Source organism: Chaetomium globosum, genomic scaffold (assembly GCF_000143365.1).
Source record: "Chaetomium globosum CBS 148.51 scaffold_4 genomic scaffold, whole genome shotgun sequence".
Taxonomy (NCBI): domain Eukaryota; kingdom Fungi; phylum Ascomycota; class Sordariomycetes; order Sordariales; family Chaetomiaceae; genus Chaetomium; species Chaetomium globosum.
In genome coordinates this window covers 281,078-300,303 of record NT_165979.1, presented here as the reverse complement: position 1 = coordinate 300,303, position 19,226 = coordinate 281,078, and the positions used below count along the sequence as shown (strand labels likewise).

Here is a 19,226-nt window from a genome sequence, read left to right as displayed (position 1 = left end):
GCACATCTGGTTCTCGGAAAATATCTCGGCATGTGCTCGTTGAGCCAGTCAATCTCATTGCGCGCCGAGAATGAAAACTCTTCGATCTCCGGATTGCGCGATGTTCAATGCCGAGTCCCTCTCTTCCGCAACCCAGGCGGCCGAGCCAACCTGGAGACGCGGCCCTCCTCGCATCGCCATTGTCGCGGGAAGCTGTTTTTGTCGCGGGCAGGAAGAAAAGAAGTAAACAATGTCGGAACGAGGGACGGCAGTAGGGAAAAAGAAGGGTAAGAATTGAGAGGAAGTGCTACTGGATCAGCATGCTATAGGGAGAAGGAGAATCGAACTTGGTCGAACGCTTGGTCCTAGGAGGAAACACTCCCTAGGCTGCCCTGTTTGTGAACGGGAAGTCAAGTTGTGGGTTGTATCTTGCGGGCCGTTTGAATTCGGTTAGGCTTTGTTTTGATTGTCTCCCGAAACGGAATGGTCTGGGTTGAAGCTCACGGGTGGGGTCGAATCTGACCCCCTGCCAGCCCTTTCAGCGCTTCTGACGCCAGTGCACGTGCATTCGATCGTTCCGTGAGCCCCGCACAGTGAAATTGCCAATGGTCGGTGAGAATGCCGCAGACAGTGCTTTTGATTGGGTTTTTACTGTGCTCTTTCCGCTCTGTCGCGCCTGCAAGTGCAAGCCGAGTCGCGTCGTTTTCGAAACTATCTTACTTGTTATGATGGGCGCTTTACACACAGCAGCTCTTTCAACTCTTTGTAGCGCAGTTTAAAACGTTCGATTTCTTTAACCCGGAAATTTCGCGATGCCCTGAGCAAATTTCTGCTTTTTCCGTTTCGCCTCCCCATACACATACATCCCTCCGCCTGTTCAAAATGGAGTCCTTCGACGTCCCCGACTCGACCGACTGGATCGGGACACCGCTAGCCGGCCTCATGCAAGTCGAGCAGGCATTTCGCTGCCACGTATGCAAAGATTTTTACAACTCGCCCATGATCACCTCCTGCAGCCACACATTTTGCTCGATATGCATCCGGCGGTGTCTGTCGGTCGACGGCAAGTGCCCGCTCTGTCGGGCACTCGACCAGGAATCCAAGTTGAGGGGGAACTGGGCTCTGCGGGAAGCCGTTGACGCCTTTGTCAAGTCTCGCAATACGATAATGCAGTTCGCCACAACCCCGGTCTCTGTTTCCACCCCGAGATCCCCAAAGAGGAAAGCGACGGAGTTGGAGGAGCCGCTGCAGGAAGCGCAAAATAAGAGACCTAGGATGACGACAAGGTCAAGCAAGGCGAAAGCGGTAGAAGCGAACGCTGTGCTTATGCGCGAGGAGGTGGATGTGGTCGAAAGCGAGGACACACCGGATTACGAGCCTGAACCAGGTATGGGGACTGCGAACGATCAGGGTCAAAACTTCTCGACTAACCCGTATTTTTCAGACGATGGCCTCGTTGCATGCCCGATCTGCTGGGCACGAATGAAGTCTTGGCAAGTTGATAGACACATCGACAATTCGTGTCCGGGGTCTCCCCAACCACAAAAGGCGTCGTCATCCGCCACAAACAACCGCGGAGGGAGCGGCTTTGACTCGACTCGAAGCCTCTTTCAGAACCCCCCAACACCGACGAAAGCGCCTGAACGACTTCCAGCACTCGCATATTCCATGCTCAAAGACACGGCGCTGCGCAAGAAGATGGGTGAACTCGGGCTGTCGACGGCCGGCTCGCGGCAGATGCTCGAGAAAAGACACCAGGAATGGATAACGCTATGGAACGCCAACTGCGACTCGGCGAAACCCAAGAAGCGCTCGGAGCTCATGCACGACCTGGAAGTGTGGGAGAGGACAATGGGTAGCCGCGCGCCGACCATGTCCAGGGCGGCAAACATAGGAGTGCAGATCAAGGACAAGGATTTCGACGGCGCCGCATGGGCGACGAAGCACGACACTTCGTTCAAGGACTTGATCGCGAAGGCGCGCGGGTCACGGAATAAAGCCGCCCAGAAGAAGGACGAGCCAAGCGAAACCGGAGAGCCGGGACCGCCGAGGGAGGACGGGAAAGGGGTAAATGGCACGGGGGCGGTGCCGGATTTGTTGCAAGGAGCCGTAGTAGATCTTACAGGCCCGCCATCAAGCCAGCTCGAGCCGCCAGATTCGCCGCTGAAGGGGCCGAGAGGCCCAACGAGTAGCGGTGTTGGCTTTACCAGCCAGGAACCGATTCTGGTGAAGGAGGTGTTGCATCCGTTAGCCGACCGCACATCTACATACAGTTCATCTCAGGGGCCCGAAGGGGCGCCTTCATAATGAACAGCGGGGCTTCAAATCAAGGATTGAAAGACTTTGGGCGTCATTGCTCGTAAACTCGTCCACCTATGCCTAGTGGTCATCACCCTATCCGAACCGTGAAAAATGTGACATCCAGATGCATCCCAAACGCCGTGAATATGATAGAAAACATATGAAAACCCGCCCCAGCTCCTCTTCTTGGGGAGCAGCGTCACGGGCGCCGACTGCTCGGTCGTATCGTGGCTCATCCATGCACTAATCCACAGAATTAGAATTAGCCTCTATATCATTGCCCGCGGCCGCAAAAACACACAAGGAGGGGATCTCCGCCGATCAGACATCGGACCCCTCCTTCAGGGACAGCCTACTCATCAAGTCCTCCGCATCCCGCACATCCCTCTTCACCGCCTTGGCCGCCGCCCTCGCGGCCTCCGCCTCGGGCCCCTGCGCAGCCGGTTCCCCCTCAGGCACCTTGCCAACACCCTCCAACCTCTTCCGCATTTCCTCCGCCTCGACCCTCCCGCGCTCCTCCCGCGCCACCCTCTCCCTCTCCTCCACCACCCTCCTCTCCTCCCCTTCCAACGCCGCCAACTCATCATCAATCTCCTCCTCATCCACCACCACCGTGCCGGCCGACTCGGCGAGGATGCTGCCGACCTCATCCACGGCGGCCATCTGCTCGCGCAGGCGGTCGACGACCTCCTCGACGCGCTCGACGCCGCCCACGCGCGCGTGCAGGCTCTCCAGGGCGGCGCCGGACGCCTCCATGACCTGGACGAGCTGGACGTTGTCGGCGGCCTGCTCGATGCGCGCGGCGACGTCCTCGAGCTGGCCCGCGGTGGCGAGGCGGCGCTCGAGGGTGGATTCGGCGAGTTTCTTGGAGCGGAGGGCGGCGAGCGCGGCGGGGCGGTTGGCTTTGCTGAGGGCTTGTTTGGCTTGGGCGGTGAGCTGTTCGATGCGCGCGGTGAGGAGGGCGGTTTGGTGCGCGAGGGAGGCGAGGAGCTCTTTGAGTTGGGCGATGGAGGTGTCTTCGGGGGTGATCTCGGCGGGTTCCGGGGGGTTGCTGTCGCTGGGGGAGAGGATCTTGATGGTGGTGCCGTCGTAGGCGATGACGGATTTGTCACGGGAGAGGAAGAGGAGGAGGACGTCCATGTCGGTTTGGGAGAGGTGTTTGCCGTCGAGGAGTTGGTCGTTGAAGGTTTGGTAGAAGTGGGCTTTGGAGAAGGTGCGTTCGAAGCGGGTGAGTGTGGCGGCGACAGGTCCGTTTTGGGCGCTGAATGCCTGGCCTACTTCTTCCACGTTGGAAACCACCACGAATTGCCCTGGCGGAAGGGAGTCTCTCTTCAACATGTCGGCTACGCCGAGCTGCTTCATGGTCCAGGAGGCGAGGTTCCACACAGACCACGGGCGGCGGTAAATGCTCTCCTTGGCGTCGAGGAACTCGCGTAGCGGGATGAGGTCCTTGGCGGCGAGTGCCTCGCGGACTACGGCGCCTAGGGCAAGTGGCCTGCCGTACTGCTTCGACTCGAGCGCGCGGAGGAGCTGCTCATCGGATTGAAGGACGAACAGGTTGGGTGCGGCGGCGCGACCGGCCGGTGCCAAGCCGGAACCCACGATGTGACCGAGGGCTTTCCGCCATGCTGAGATGTTTGCTTGGTAGCCATCTGGGTTGAGGGTTCGCTGGGTCTGGAAGTCGGAGTAGAGGGCAGGAAGCCGTGCTCTAAGACGGTGAGGGTATGTGAGTTAGGTGGAGTTCCACTACCTATGACGAAAATGAAAATGCAAAGCATACTTTCTGAAGGCAGGCTCGTTCTCGACGAGGTAATCTACCAGTGACTGGGTCATGATTTCGACGGTATATACGCGGCTGCAGGGTCCAACAGCAAGCTAGCGGCGATTCTCGGTTTGCGCTGCCGTCTTTCGACAGCAGACTGGGAGAAGGAGGGCGTTTGTCGCCTGAATTGGATGGATTGGATGGCCGAGCAACCGATGCACTCGGAAATGTTTGGCATCAGACAAAACGCCCAAATGAATGGATCGAAGCGCGTCGACAGGCAGCAGCGACAATCCCGGCGACGCCAACGCGCCTCAGCGACAAAGGTCAAAAGAATATCAACCAGCCGCTCAGAGCAAATGACGTCCAGGGAGTGCAGGCAGACACAGGCACACACCCACACGAGCCACAACCACTGGTGAGCAGGGGCTTGTTATCTTATCAGTGGGAGTGGGTGCCATACCCGGCGCGCCGGGGTCTCAGCTCCCGGCAGGCAAATGGAGGTGTGATTGAAGACGCCCGTTTCTTGCCGCGTCTCGCGGCTCTCGCCAGCCCACGATAAAATGGAATCTTTGGACGTTACCCGGGTACATTCTTCCGAAGCGCAGCGCTACCTACCTTAAGTCTCGATTATCTCGGGGGACACATCCAGTAGGTATAAAACTTGGATGCATTACGTATTTTCACGACATGGGCGTCACACACGATTTTTCTATTGCGACCCCATCTCGGATTATTTGGATGTAGCCACCCTCCCACCATCGCAGTCGAACTATTAATGCCCGATTCAAACCGAATGTCAAGATTTCGTGGGGGTTAGAGACTCTTGCATACCCAATAAACCCTATGTAATGATGACCATCGACAGCTCTATCGCAGTTACCCGCCTGGAAAATTCTAAGCAAGATCTGACCCTCTGCCTGATTGTTCAATCGTCCGATTCCAGCCCAGCCGAGCCAGCCCTACCCGCCACGACGCAGGTATGCACGTGGGAGAATAAAGACCAAGAATGGGCTGGAGGGATGGGCCGTGTTGCCGGGAAGGCTTGTTGAGCCGCATTGCGTTGGTCTCGTCCTACCCTACCTTGTGCTCACTCAGGGGTATTTTTCAAGGGCGGCGGCTTGAGTGATCTCTTGTGGCTCCTGGCGTCTGCTATCGGCATATATATTGATTTCTACCTGCTTTTCGGCGTGGCCAGTTGCTGCTGAGCTATCATCCGTTGTCACCAAGAAGGCTTCTTGAGTCTAGCTCGTAAGATTCCTCAACAGCGAGTATGGGAATGACTTACTCTGAATGAGGTGGGTGTGGCATGTCGCGGCGGAACTCTGTACCAACAAAACATGGGGACTGGAACCGAGCAACCGGGTCTGGTCCAAAAGCCTAGTTGAGGCTCAGATGATAATTCAGTTCATGCCCGTCATCAGCTGTCATTAATACGCGCAGACGCGTCTTATTGTTACACAGAGAAGAACCGCGCTTATCACTGTCACAAGATGGGCTGCTTGAGACGCCATTGGCTGTTGATCGACCAACATCTCGATCGAGCCTGTCGCTTCAGTCGGGAAGAGCAGAGCTTTGTGGAACCACTCGGACCGAAAGGGAACGTAACGTCTCCTTTTCCAGAACGTTACACACACCATTGCACCGCTTGCGATGCAGGGGGGTTGCCTTCTTATATACGCGGTACTGTCAAAGAAGCCTATGAATATGCCGAGGCGTGAATCTCGCGCCGAGAAAATAACCCTTACTTTAGGCCATGGCTGCTCGGCTGGAGTATCAAGGGCAGCAACACGCTGAGAAAGGTGATATTTGTTCCTCCATTCAGTGCCCTGATCCTGAGAGCATATACATAACATTATGAGCGCTCTGAGAACTACTCAGAGAGGTATTCTGGGCGATGTCTAGCTTGTTACCATCTGACCACACTAACGCCCGGCCTCACCGAGCCTTAGATGCATTTGCCGACCCCTACCCGGACAGTTGGCTTATCCTAGCCACCTTACGGCCGTGGGATGTTGGATGTAGTAAAGAAACGCTTAGGAGTGGCAGGTGATGCGAAAACTTCAACTTCTAGCCCCCAGAGCATGCGAGGTGAGCCACCAGAGACATGGGAGGCTATGCCGCAAGGGGCGATGACTGCAGAAAGGCGCTGAACATGATCGTATAGCGGAGGTCATTCACAAGTATAAATATGCCCGCTAGGTCCCCTAACCTAATCCATTTTTCTCCCTCACTCTCAACACGCTCACCTTCAAACCTTCGTCCAACAGTTAGCCACAACCACCTTTCACCTCCCCTTCAGTATTTTGCCACACACTCAAGTTCAACAATTCAAAATGCAGTATCTTGCCGTTGCCGCTCTCCTCCTCCCGGCCACAGCGCTGGCCAGCCCCGTGGTCGCCGTCCGCCAGGACTGGGCCCCTGCGAAATTCATCGGCTGGACAGCCGACCAGAGCTGCGGCCGAGTTTCGGTCACTTACGACGCACTCAAGCAAGTCGCCAACGTGACCCTGCCCGACTACAAGGTCACCCTGCCCGACAACGGCAACCGTGACAGGGGCTGCGCGGTGACCCTGAAAGTCCGCTTCGCCGCCGACGCCTGCACGACCGGCACGGCGTTTGGCACCGTCAGCGGGAATGCCACGCTGCCGGTTGGCGTCTCGGGCCAGTTCTACGGCCGCGCTTACGCCGTAGATCCGTCCCTCGGACCCGTCTCCCCGGTCAGCCCTACCAAGAACTGGAACGCTGTTACGCAGCCTATTAATGAGCGGTACACCATTGATGACACTGTGGGCTACACGTTCAGGACCGACTCTGTGAACCGGGATGTCAACTTCAAGCTTCAAGGCCGGCTGCAGTTGCAGCCGGCCACCGGCCCGTCTGGCTTCTTGTCCAACGACAACTTTATTTTCGACATCCGTACCCAGATTCGCTGCTGTAAGTTTGATATCCCACCGCTTTGAAAGCGGGTTTTCAAAGCATTAATTATGGGGTGCTAATCATGATGCTACCTATGTGGGAACAGGAATACTCCCAGGTCATCTTTGACCAACGGTCATTCAACAATCAAGAGCTGGAACCGCTCGGCAAGTGAGGTAACGACCCTGGGGGTTTCTGATGGGTTGAAGCTGAGCCCAGAAGTACTTACGGGGAAGTCAAGGAGCGGAAGGTTTTTATTTCTTCTTTTCAAATTGTTTTCTTAGAACTCAACCAGTGCCCTCACGAGCCATTCAACATTCATTAGAACTAGTTTCTCTTAAATTGATAGCGCCAAATACTATAGTATAACAGCCGATAGTATGGTCCGAAATGGCCCCTCTTTTTGAATCTGTGTTAGGCATCCAGATGTTGATAGTTCACTAAAGGAGGGGTTGAGTACCTAGCTGAAATAGGTTTCTGAGGGCATGGTCTACAAGTGACTGAAGGGTGCGAGGCAGTACATAGGTACCTAGATTGCTATAGGAAATGTGGTTCAAGAGATTGACGAATTATTCCGAAGACGGAGTTAGGTTCTTGGAACAACAACGCGCCAAAGTTTAGGGTGTTTTTGAACGATAAAGGAGTAATAGAGCACTGGTGATTTCTTTTTATGAGACCGAGTACTCTGCGAGGAATCCTGTCTATTCCATAGGGGGTAACACTAGGGGCACAACACCACTTCCTTGTCCGATGGGAGGAGTCCTTAAGCTATAACATTGACTCAACCTATTCTCCAACAATTCAACCGGACGGAGTGTTTTTCTTGAACTACGATTAGAGTTAGAAGCAGTTTAATCCGCCAAAACCAGTACCTCACTGAGAGTGTTGTTTGATGGGTTAAGCTTTGAAGCGTATGGCACATGCTGGCCCCCGCAACTACATGTAACACCCAGGGGTGCCGGGGCAAGAAAACCGATGGGGAATAGACAGATGCATGGCATACGGTTAGGGCGTCGTCGTTCAGACTGCGCCACTTTAAAAGATCATCACACATTACATACGGCATACACAGCCATAGAACAATACAACGCCAGCCCATGCAAGCCATCAGCTTTGTCTACCTCTATCGACCCATCCTGTATCAACCAAACCCATCGTTAGGGGAAGAAGCGTCCCCTTCATCGCCCGGCATCATACCCGGCTTCGTATCGTTCAGGGGCGCCGTCTCTAACCCGGTGCTGCCTCCAACGGGGGCAATCAGGCTAGCCCTCCTCGCGCGTGTATTGTCCAGGGTCTCGCTCTCCTCATCGACCTCCACCTCGAGCGACCCGGCCTCTTCATAATCTCCGCTCAAGCCGGCCTTGATCTGGTCATTGAGATGCGCCAGGAAATCACTAGCCACCGCAAACCTCTGCACGCCGCTCTCGCCGGGCAGGCGCGCATGCATAGCACGTGCCGCCTTCAGGCACTTCTGGCCCTGGACATACTTGCCCTGGGCAACCCAGGCCTTGGCGCTGAGCACGCTCCACAGAGCCGACTTGCGTCGCCTGTTCCCCCAGGACTGTGACCCGACCCCTTGCTTCGAGGCGTAGCACACCGCCATGCGCTCTCTCAGAAGGGCGTCGCCGATCGGGCCCATCAGCTTGGACTCCAGGACCCTGATGCCCCAGCGGACGGCCTCGTCTATCCCAGAGCCCCCGCGGAGACGAAGGAGTTCCAGCGCCAGCATGGTGCACCGCGCGGCGCCGTAGAGCGAGTTGCAGCGGATGTGGTAGGAATAAAATGCCTGCTCGAGCATCTGGTTGATGGTCTCGATGCGGGTTTTGGATGACATGTTTTGTGGCATGATGAGTAGCGCCAGGGCGGCCATCTCGTTGGCGGCCGCGTGGTATTTCCAGGCCTTGTCGTTCTGGAAATCACCACGCAAGAGCTCGTATGTCGACATGGCCAGTTTCCAGTCCCGGAGCATGAAGGCGAAGTCGGCCAGCCGCCGCATGATGGCTTCGGGGCTATCCGCCCGGTAGAACCCGGTGGCATCGTAGTTGCTCGACGAGCTGGAACCGCCGGCCGACGAGCTACGGCTTGAACTCCCAAACGTCCACCTCTTCGACAAACTCATAAATCGTCCGCTGATGCCTCGGCGGCGCGATGCTACCTGGTCGTTCCACACCGAGATATTCCGTTCCATGGTCGGGACCACTGATTGTGTAACCATCTCCCGCACGAAAGTCCGTATTGCTGTGGCATCTGATTCGAAAATGTACCTTGTGGGATCTTCAAAATCTTCTCGTGTCTCACTCGCCTCGATATCGGCCAGTTCCTCAGCTGCCGTCATCCAGTCGCTCCTCGGGAGGGGTATGCTGTCATCGTCGGTCTCGGCGCTCCGCGTGCTACGTAGCCTCAGCAGGTGGCAGTGCAGTCCGAAATTCCGTTTCATCTGGTCAAACAGCGCCATCGACTTGGTGATGTCGCCATTCTCCTCGTCATGCACTAGGACGTAATACCGCAGGTACTCACCATCCACCCAAGGCGGCAGGCTGCGCTCACCCTGGCTCGTTTCCCTGTACAGTTTCTGCAGCGCCTCAATAGGCGCGGGATGCCGCGAGCTGATGGCCATGACGCACGCCACGGGGTGGGCAAACGACTCGTGGGACGCTAGAGGCATCCCGGACAGCAACCGCCGGAGGTACAGCGCATAGTACGGTGAGGTCGCATTGATATCCAGTCCCTGCCTCGCAGGCGACACGCCCGGCGACGGCGCACTGCCGACATACGCCTCCTCAGCAAACCGCAAATGCCTCTCCACGACCGTCTCAACCTGCGCAAGAACCTCCCTCCTCCCTCCCCCACCAACACCACCACCAGCACCACCACCCGCAACACCCGCAACACCCCTCCCTACCCCAGCCCCAGCCCCAGCCCCAGCCCCAACCACCTGCCCATTCAACCCAACAACCCCCCCACCATCCGGCTCCTCCACGCCCTCCCCAAACCTCACAAACCTCACCGCAAAATCCTCCCACGCCTTCGCCGCGCCATTACTATCCCTGACCATCACGCGCCCATGCACACGCTCCCCAAACGGCCTCAGCAGCTCCCACAGGCCGCCCAAGAAGCCCTTCTCCTTCACCAGGCCATTCACGTCCTCCGACGCATGGATGGCGACGTGTGGCACCAGGCTGCGCAGCATCAGATGCAGCGGGTCGTTGGGGTCGTCGGCGGCGCCGGTGTCGAGCAGGGAGAGGTGTTTGGCGGTGGAGGGGGAGGGGCCGGAGGAGGAGGCGAGCGAGGAGGAGGAGGAGGGGCCTGCGAGCGAGGCGGCGCCGAAGATGGAGCCCGTCATGGGGAGCATGTTGGAAGTGTTTGTGGTTGTTGCTGTTGTTGAGGTGGATGGGGCGGGAGAGGCGGAGCGGGAGCCGGGCGGGGTGAGGGTCGCGCGGAAGAGGGCGGCGGTGGAGGGGGTGGAGCGGCGGTCGCGGAGGGGTAGATGGCGGGGTGGGAGTTGTGGAGAGGCGGCCGCGGTGGCGGAGGAGGAGGAGGAGGGGTCGGTTTGTTGGGCTAGTGGGTGGTGGGCGTGGGGAGGGAGGGACTGGCGGGTTTTGGGGAGACGGGAGCTCGATGGTGTCGTCATGGCGGAGGCGGCGGGGGGGAGGGGTTGAACGGGTTCGTTTTCTTGCGTGAGGTGGGCATCGTCGGGAGGCTGCATGGGTGTCTAGGAGGTGATTTTGGGACGATTTTGGGGGTGACGTGGAAAGGTGTAGAGAAGTTGCACTTCGTTGCAATCGCTGGGATCGGTTGGTTGGATGCTTGTTTGATCTGATGTTGGCTCGATTCGGCTTGTTCGATTAGGTGGGTTCCTTAGTAAATTCGATGCCCAGTCAATTGGCAGTATGGAAACAATCCCCCCGTTAAAGCTGCCCTTCAAAGCTGCTCCCTTCTTGAAGCTGACGATGGGCAACGACGACGTTGTGATGTCGGGAATCACCGTCATAGTAGAGTGGAGCCCAAGCCTGAAACATGAACCAATCAATGGGCTATCACGTGAAGCCAAGCACCTCCCAATTCATCACCCAGCGGCTTTTGATGTGGGAAGCCGCAGTGGTCTTTTCTCCAAACCAGCTGCTTTCCCATTTTCTCCTCTCATCGCCAACGATTCATTTCTGATTAGTCGACTTCATTTTTGGTGTTTACGGAAACTACAAGAGCACGAGACACCACCGCCGGATATCCTCACTGTTTGCGTCTCGGACTTGGACCATTTACACCCGATACTCGATCAACCCGGGTACCGAGCAGCTCCAAAGAAGATGCTATGAATGAGTAAAAAGCAAAAATCGAAATATTGGAACCGGCATTAGGTGCGTCAAAGCTGAAATGCAGCTCCACGACTATGATGCATGCACATGCAATGGGTCATTGGCCATCGGGCCGTGTTAATACGTTAGGTACGTTGGGCGGTATCAACCAAGCAGCAGCTGAGGGCCGGCCCGAGTCGGAGCTATGACTGAGCAAAATCACGATGGCGCCCTCATTCGCTTGCATGTTCCCTGGCAGACGGCTTGGTCCGAAGCTTGGTCTGAAGCTTGGTTCTTCGCCAAGTTTTGACGCGCAAGCTCGACATCCCTCGTCGCGATGACAAGGGCGCCTCGCTGTAACGCTCTGGACCATTTCCCCTGGTCTCTCCTGCCATCCAGCCATCCCATACGCAGTGCCTAGTTGACCCACGCGGGTGGGAGCCAACGCAACAGCGCCGATCCCTCGACGACGGAAAACTGGTCAAGGAGGGCTGCGGGCCAGCCCTTTGACATTAGCCACTTCGGCTGAATTTCGAACATAACACGCCTTGCCTTGGCCATGGTCTGGCTCGGAAGTAACGTTGGAGTTGGGTTGCAGCTTCAGCCCTCGATACAGAGGGAGATGCGAAGATCGTTGCATTTGATGGGTTGTGTAACCAAATACATGCTCTCCCAGGCTCAGCGGTGGTCTGGGAGCTGCACAGCTTCCCAGCAATGGAACTCTGTTGGCAATATTGAGAGGGGTAGGAAGCACATCGGCAAGCTCGGCACTTGGTTGTTGGCATGCCCGGATCCGAACAAGGGCAGCTACAGGAGACAGGCAAGCAAAGAGCCGACACATATCGGCTTGCATTCCCGCGGGAAATAAAAACCAAGATGAGAAACAATGAGGCTGCTGGTTGTTTCTCGTCCACATTAACCCCAGTTTCTTGGCAGGACGGGATCTGCAAGCCAAGCTTCGGCTGTGATTGCCGAACCCGACCCTTGTCAGGCACCTCACCCCCCTTCTCATCGTCGATCCGATTCCAGGGGGAACGCTCAGTTATCCGCAGGTTTGCCCCTTTCCAGCGCCGGGACGAGGTGGCCCGTGGGATCGGCTGTTACCTCATTCTCTCGTCGTCAGGGTTTCTTAGCCGCATACATGATACTATGGAGACTCCTAGGATACAAGACATTTACTTGTCAACCATGCGGCTGGGCTCCTCGTGAGTTTATATCCGAAGCAGCGCCCATGGCATGCCTCAGCCGGCCTAAGCCAAGCCCATGAGTGTCTATCCTCCCTCCCCATTTTCCGGGTTACCTGGTACTACTACCCTCTGTTTTCTCCTTGTGGGCTGCGGGCTGTTGAGATCCTGCAGCCGGGCGTGGCAAGTTCCCCAGCATTGGACGGATTTACCCTCGCTTTCACCCGCGGCTGTTAATTACGCCCTGCAGGGCAGAGGCCTCGCATGGCGTAAGCCATATAGCCCGCAGTCACCTCAGCGTTCCACTTCGTATTGGTGAGCGACTTTGCCCTCGCTTCGCTTCGCGGGATGGCCTGTTCGGCATCCCGCGCCGTCCAGAAGCAAAAGGTACGCGGTAACGACTGGACAGTGCTACCAATTTATGCACTTTATATATGCACCCAACCGAAATGCTGAACTACCGAGCTGGGCTCCCACACCCTCAACTTTTTTGTGTGTATAATTATACCTACCGTCGCCAACACCGGCCGTTGCCTATGCTGTTCCTTGTCCTTTATTGTTGACAAAGGTCGGTTCTTGCTCGCCATGTTGTTCGACCGTCGCCTCGTAGCCGGTCTGGCTGGCCTTGTAGCCGCCACCGGAGTCAATGCCGCATGCTCTTCTAAGCTAGTGATCGACGACTTTACCACGTGGCTGGACGGTGTCAACAATCTGGATTCGCAGAATGGAGGTACGTTAGTATCTGGAGCCTTCTCGAGGTACCGACTTACAGCAAATCTGTAGACGATGGGACCATGACGGCCATTGCTGCCGCTCCCGGCCATGTTGACTTCATCCCGAAGGATGACGGTTCCTACTATTACGAGTCCTTCGAATGCATACAAGCCATTACCGAGGGCTACAACGCCATCGAGTTCACCGTTCAGGGGCCCGCTGGAGGCTCGTTTGCTTTCGAGCTACAGACGACAGCAAGCTGCAGCACCAGCCAGGAAGGAAGCTACAACAGCTCCTGGAACATTGTGACCGACTTGACCGGCCAGCGTCAGACGGTCACTCTGCCCCTTGAAGGATGGGAAGACTCGCCAAACTACGACGGAATCGTCGGCCTGGTGTGGTCAACCTTTTCTCAGACGGATGTTGTATGGTCGGTTGGAAACGTCACCCTCCTCTGCGGCGGTGGTGGTAGTGGGGAATCCACTGCGCCGGGCTCAAGTAAGCATCGACGACTAGTTCGGGGAGGCAATTTCAATGGACGGGCTAACGAGGCCCGGGCAGCGGCGCCGCCGACCAGAACATCCAGCCTACCCACGACATCCAGGGCCACTACGCTCCCGCCAACCGTCACGTCCAAGCCAGGCACCTGCTCGAACTTGCTGATCGACGACTGGGAGTCCCAGTCACGCCTGACCTTCCTTGGCTACAACGCTATGCTCCAGACTTCGAGCGACGACGCGACCATGTCTTCGGTTGTCGTCAGTGATAACAGGGTCATGCTGACCCCGGTCGACGACGATTCGTACTTTTACAGCCAGTTTGGCTGCCTCGACACCAAAGGCCAGTACGGCGGCATATCGTTTCCTATCAGGGCAGCAAAAGGAACTAGCTTTTCCGTGACCGTGACGTACGCGACCACTTGCGGCTCCGGCAGGGACAAGGAGGTCACCCTGACGACCTCGCAGCTGAAGTGGACATTTGATGGCACCGAAAAGCTCTACTCCTTCCCCTTTTCCGCTTTTACTGGCGTCGACACCAGCAAACTCACCATGGTCTACTTCGCCGAGTTCAGCGGTGCCGTCGTTTTTGGGCCTATGTCCTTCTACTGTGGCACCACCGCGTCCGAGTATACCATCCCGGCAGGCCCCGCGACGTCGCCGCCGATCACGCGCTCCACGACGTCGGCTCCCGCGCCGGCCAAGACGCTCTTGATCGACGACTTTGCCAACTCCGAGACCAATGCCCTGGGGCGAGTGGCACGGCGCCGACGAAGAAGGCCTGACGACTACCTTTGGAAACAAGGTCATGACCATCCGCACCAACGACTCGGACCTCGCCTGGAACACGCAGCTGTCGGGCGACTGTATCGACATCCGCAGTTACGCCGGCGGCTACCTCCACATCGCCTACTCTGGCAGCAACAAGTTTAGCGTCGCCCTACAACAGCACAACTCCCAGTGCAACCCGGACATCAAGCCGTACCCCGAAACCTGGACTCGCTCGAGGCGGCGCGCTACAGCACAGCCAGCGACATCTACATGCCCATCAACCACTTCAACGTCAACCTCACCCGCATCATCGGCTTCGCCCTCAAGGGCTTCTACAGCACCCAGGACACCAAGATCACCAAGATGGAGATCGTCGACTCCCTCCCCACAGGCTGGAAGGTCCCCACAAAACTCGCCTCCGGCAACCTCGTCTTCTCCTGCACGCGGCCCAACTCCTTCGCCGTAGCCATCGACGACGGCGACCCGCAGTTCGCCGCGCGCGTCATGGACATCATCAAGCAAGCCGACATCCCGGTGACCTTCTTCACGGTAGGGCTGGCGCTGCTCGACACGACCAACGGCCTCGCCGACATCTACAAGGGCATGGCGGCGCAGGGCCACCAGATCGCGCTGCACTCGTACACGCACCCCAAGATGGAAGGGCTCCCCAGCGAGGCCGACATCGACTGGGAGTACAACAACGACATCGGCGCCGTGCGCCAGGTCTTTGGCAGCGACTCCGGGCCGGGCCACTCCAACTACTTCCGCCCGCCGTTCGGCACCGAGGGCGCGCGCATGCGCCAGCGGTTGGCGGCCACGCTGGATGACCCGTCGCCGTATATCGTGCAGTGGAGCATTGATATCGAGGATTGGATCTGGGCCGAGAGTGATACGCCCGAGAAGCAGCTCGATGCGTTCAAGCGGGATGTGGAGGCCGGTGGGAACTTGATGGTGATGCATTACTTGTATAACTCGACGGTGGAGCTGTTGCCCGAGTTTATCAGGATTGCGAAGGGGACGGGGAAGACGTTGATGAGGGTTGATCAGTGTTTGGAGGATCCGAACGCGCCGCCTCTTTAGGGGGGAGGGAAGGGGAAGGCGAGTAAGGAGCATGTTCATAATGTGGTATCAAGATTGTGTAAAAATAACAGGAGTGGGCGACCAGACATAATGAAGAAGCGCGCCTTGCAAAATAATGTGCGATTATGTTTCTTTTTTGTCACAAGATGGTAATTCGAGTCGCCATTTCGTCCGGGTCATAATACACCTGATATTCCGCCCAGGTCATGATACACCTAACATTGCTTGCCCCCAACCAAACTCCATACGCCGACACCCAGTCCCTCCTCTCCAATGACCCACCCGCCCATGACCGTTTATATCAGACCCCCGTCCCAACTTAAAACTCTTCTACCGCACAGTTCGGGTGCAACACATACACAATCTGTGCCGCCTGGGCCGAGCTCCCCTCGCCCGCATCGTCCCCATCCGCCATGCCCTGCCCGCGAATCGCCATGAGGATATTGTCCTGCCGACCAACGTTAGCATCTCTCCCTTACATAGCATGAAACCAACACCCCAGAAAAGACTCACCTTGACCATCTTCTTCAACACCTTCCTCGCCAGCGCCATCTCCGTGTTATAGTCCTCCTCTCCTTGCAACTCCTCCTCCTTCTGCTCCAAATACCACTCCACCAGCGCATCGCCCTCCATGCCCTCCCCACTCCCCGACGACTCGTCCTCGGCCACCTTAGATACCAGCATATTAACAATCCCGATATACTTATCATACGACACCGTCTGCTTCTCCCTCACAGCAGCCGTAGCCGTAGCCGCGGTCGCCGCAGACGGCGCAGCCGACGCCTGCCTATCCGCACCACCATCCTCCTCCATCGGCTCATCCCCATCCCCATCCGCACCCCCAGGAGCAGCACTCCCAGCCGCCGCGTCGGCAGCCTGCCTCAGCGTCTCCCCATCCTCCATCTGCACATCCCCGCCGCCCTCAACCCCCTCCTCATCCTCATCCACCTCCACATCATCATGCTCCACGGAAATGATACTCTGCCGCAGCAAATGAAACGCCTCATTGACAAAGTCGGCCGTAATATCCTCGACACAGTTCGCCTTGGCAATGGCCTCGGACAGGCGGATCATGCTCTCGAGCTGGCGGACGGTGATGCGGTAGCTGTTGCGGCCGACGCCGCCTTGGGCGTCGTCGGCGCGCAGGTCCTTGTAGCGCTGAACGAGGACTTCTTTGGCCTCCGGGGTGAATTCCGGGCGGAAGGTGCGGGCGAAGCGGATGTAGCGCTGGATCTGCTCGGTCGAGAACTCCGGGGTGACGGCGGCGTCGCGGTTCTGGTGGATGCCGACGATGTGCTCGGCCAGGTGGCGGTCGACCTGCTCGTTGCACTCGTCGAGGATGACGAAGAAGAGGTCGAAGCGGGACATGATGGGGGCCGACATATTGATGTTGGCGCGGAGGGTGGTCTTGCGGTTGTAGCGCCCGCCGACCGGGTTGGCGGCAGCGAGGATCGAGGTGCGCGCGTTGAGCGTGGCTTGGATGCCCGCCTTGGCGATTGAGATGGTTTGCTGTTCCATGGCCTCGTGGATGGCCACCTGGTCGGCGATGTCCATCTTGTCGAACTCGTCGATGCAGCAGACACCGTTGTCGGCCAGCATCAGCGCGCCGGCCTCGATGGTGAACTCGCCCGTCTCTTCGTCCTTGACCACGGCAGCTGTCAGACCGGCAGCTGAGGAGGCCTTGCCCGAGGTGTAGACGGCGCGCGGGGCAAAGTTACAGACGTATTTGAGGAATTGGGATTTTGACGTCGACGGGTCGCCAACAATGCAGATGTTGATGTCGCCGCGGAGCTGCATGCCCTCGGGCGTGGTCTTGCTTACACCCGAGAGCAACTGCAAGAGGATGCCCTTCTTGACGATCTCGTGGCCGTAGACCATGGGCGCCAGTGACTGCACCAGGCGGCCGTAGATGTGGTCGCTGTGCACCATGGCGCGGAGGTCTGCGATCTCCTCTGCGGTGTACGATGCGAGCACGGCGTCCTGCAGCTCCTTGACCGTCTCGGCCGTCTCGAGGCTGTTGCTCCCCGTCATGGCGCCGACCACGTCCACGACCTGCGAATCGCCCGACGCGCCGATCGAAGACACGTCCGAGCTCACCATGCAAGCAAGGAAAGCGAGGCGATAGGTGAGGTCCCGCACGCCCAGGGACTTGAGGCCGCTCACTCCGCTACCTCCCGCCTCGGCCCCGCGGTCGTCGCGAACAGCCACTCGCCGCAGGCCGGGAAGGCCGAGCTGACTGACATCCGGCACCACGATCAAGGCGCCCGTGAAGATGCACTTCTCCCCCGCCTTGGCGCGATCCACCATCTCGCCGCGCAGGATGACGTCCATGGTGCGCGGCATGCTGCCCGTGGGGATCTCGCCGCTGTTCTCCTGCACCCGCACCTTTTGCCAGTCGACAAAAGTGCTCTGCCGGATGTCCAACCGCCATGCCACCCGGTTTTGACAGGTCGCGTTCGGGCACTGCGTCGGTTCGGTATAGCGGAAGGTCTGCTCGACGTCGGGCACCACGCTACTGCACGCTTCGCAGATGAAGGTAGCCAGCGCCAGCTCCGGGCGCACCTCGGACGTGCGGGTGACGGTCCCGCTAATGGAGAGCAGCTGGCCGATATTCCGGGCGCGCAGGGCGCGCACGCGGGAGACGAGGGGGAGGTGGTAGAAGGCGATGGCGAACAGCTTGTCGGTCTGTTGGTTGGCCGTCTTGCTGCCCATCTCGCTCTGGCCCGCCGACGACGATCCCATGTTGCTGGTGCCCGACGTGTGCTGGCTCGAGGCGGTTGCCTGGCGGTGTTCGCGGAAGTACTGCGGCTCGTACTTGGCGATCATGTTGTGCAGCGCGGCGGTGAGGAAGGGTAAGAAGCGGTAGTACGACTCCATGATGCCTGTCGCTAGCGCACCGTTGTGCCAGCTCTCGAGATGCCTATAGTCGACGTAGAAGGTGGATAGCTGGTAGGTGCGCAGTCCGTGGATCTGGGCGACGTAGTATCTGTCGGTCGTGATGGCGCTCGAGGTTGGCTGCGCGGACGAGCTCGGGGTTCCTATGTACCTGTGGCATCCCGTGTCAGCGGAGGGCAATTCCACTTCCTCGCCTCCTTTAAAACAACGACAAGAACAAGACAATCCACCCACCCCTCAATGAAGGCCTCGAATGACTCCTGGATGATGAGGCCGATCTTGTCCTCGACCCTCGGGATGTTGGTGGGGTCTGTTGGCCGGGCGCGCACCGGAACCTGGTCGTCGGCGAACCCCTCGCCCTCGCCATCGCTGAGCGCACCGATGCTTTCTGAGGGTGGTGCTGCCGGTCTACCGCTCGAAGAACCGGGGAGTCGTCCCGCGCGCGGGGTCCTTGAACCAGGGCCATCCGATGTCATGAACCCAGTATCGCTGGGGGTTGCTGTCGGTGTCGCCATGGTGGAGGAGTATGTGTGTAGGTGGGTATGTCTCACAGACTGCGTTGCGAGGCAAGTCTGGTGTTGAGGGGTAATCCGGAGTCGGGTCACAAACAGATTGGGTTGGGTCAAATCCAGGGAGGGAAGGGTGCAGTGGATTGGCCCACTGTAAATAAAACGCGAGAAAACGCGGGACATTAACTGACGCGCTGGGAAAACGCGAAAAGGTGGGCCGAGTTTAATGGATCCGTTATATGCATTATGATGCCTAATGACAAACACATGGAAGCTACGCTAATGCTGTTGAGTGGGTATATGCATTTTACGCACCGAAA

General features: G+C 57.9%; 8 protein-coding genes across 8 annotated transcripts in view; 3 read left to right on the top strand and 5 right to left on the bottom strand.

The window, feature by feature from the left end:
- The window catches only part of CHGG_03810 (uncharacterized protein), a gene marked incomplete at both ends in the record, with an annotated part of 4,193 nt that extends 4,013 nt beyond the window's left edge, over positions 1-180 (bottom strand). The window contains one exon of the mRNA XM_001223023.1: positions 79-180. Coding sequence (XP_001223024.1) covers positions 79-180 — 102 coding nt within the window. The remainder of the gene's footprint in view (positions 1-78) is intronic.
- Positions 181-861: 681 nt separating this feature from the next.
- CHGG_03809 (uncharacterized protein) lies at positions 862-3,717 on the top strand (the record flags this gene model as incomplete). Its single annotated transcript, XM_001223022.1, has 3 exons — positions 862-1,834; positions 1,979-2,214; positions 2,458-3,717. The coding sequence occupies 3 exons, from the start codon at positions 862-864 to the stop codon at positions 3,715-3,717; spliced, it is 2,469 nt and encodes an 822-aa protein (XP_001223023.1).
- Positions 3,718-5,136: 1,419 nt separating this feature from the next.
- On the bottom strand, positions 5,137-5,577 carry CHGG_03808 (uncharacterized protein; the record flags this gene model as incomplete). The annotated part of the gene is made up of 2 exons (XM_001223021.1): positions 5,137-5,286; positions 5,503-5,577. The coding sequence occupies 2 exons, from the start codon at positions 5,575-5,577 to the stop codon at positions 5,137-5,139; spliced, it is 225 nt and encodes a 74-aa protein (XP_001223022.1).
- An 801-nt stretch (positions 5,578-6,378) lies between these two features.
- CHGG_03807 (uncharacterized protein) lies at positions 6,379-7,368 on the top strand (the record flags this gene model as incomplete). The annotated part of the gene is made up of 3 exons (XM_001223020.1): positions 6,379-6,932; positions 7,068-7,211; positions 7,326-7,368. The coding sequence occupies 3 exons, from the start codon at positions 6,379-6,381 to the stop codon at positions 7,366-7,368; spliced, it is 741 nt and encodes a 246-aa protein (XP_001223021.1).
- Positions 7,369-8,102: 734 nt separating this feature from the next.
- CHGG_03806 (uncharacterized protein) lies at positions 8,103-10,592 on the bottom strand (the record flags this gene model as incomplete). The annotated part of the gene is made up of 1 exon (XM_001223019.1): positions 8,103-10,592. One exon carries the CDS (start codon positions 10,590-10,592, stop codon positions 8,103-8,105), a length of 2,490 nt encoding a protein of 829 aa, XP_001223020.1.
- Positions 10,593-11,737: 1,145 nt separating this feature from the next.
- Positions 11,738-12,097, bottom strand: CHGG_03805 (uncharacterized protein; the record flags this gene model as incomplete). The annotated part of the gene is made up of 1 exon (XM_001223018.1): positions 11,738-12,097. One exon carries the CDS (start codon positions 12,095-12,097, stop codon positions 11,738-11,740), a length of 360 nt encoding a protein of 119 aa, XP_001223019.1.
- A 928-nt stretch (positions 12,098-13,025) lies between these two features.
- CHGG_03804 (uncharacterized protein) lies at positions 13,026-15,502 on the top strand (the record flags this gene model as incomplete). The annotated part of the gene is made up of 3 exons (XM_001223017.1): positions 13,026-13,170; positions 13,224-14,456; positions 14,613-15,502. 3 exons carry the CDS (start codon positions 13,026-13,028, stop codon positions 15,500-15,502), a joined length of 2,268 nt encoding a protein of 755 aa, XP_001223018.1.
- A 319-nt stretch (positions 15,503-15,821) lies between these two features.
- Positions 15,822-18,912, bottom strand: CHGG_03803 (uncharacterized protein; the record flags this gene model as incomplete). The annotated part of the gene is made up of 3 exons (XM_001223016.1): positions 15,822-15,950; positions 16,016-18,548; positions 18,632-18,912. The coding sequence occupies 3 exons, from the start codon at positions 18,910-18,912 to the stop codon at positions 15,822-15,824; spliced, it is 2,943 nt and encodes a 980-aa protein (XP_001223017.1).
- Positions 18,913-19,226: the final 314 nt, after the last annotated feature.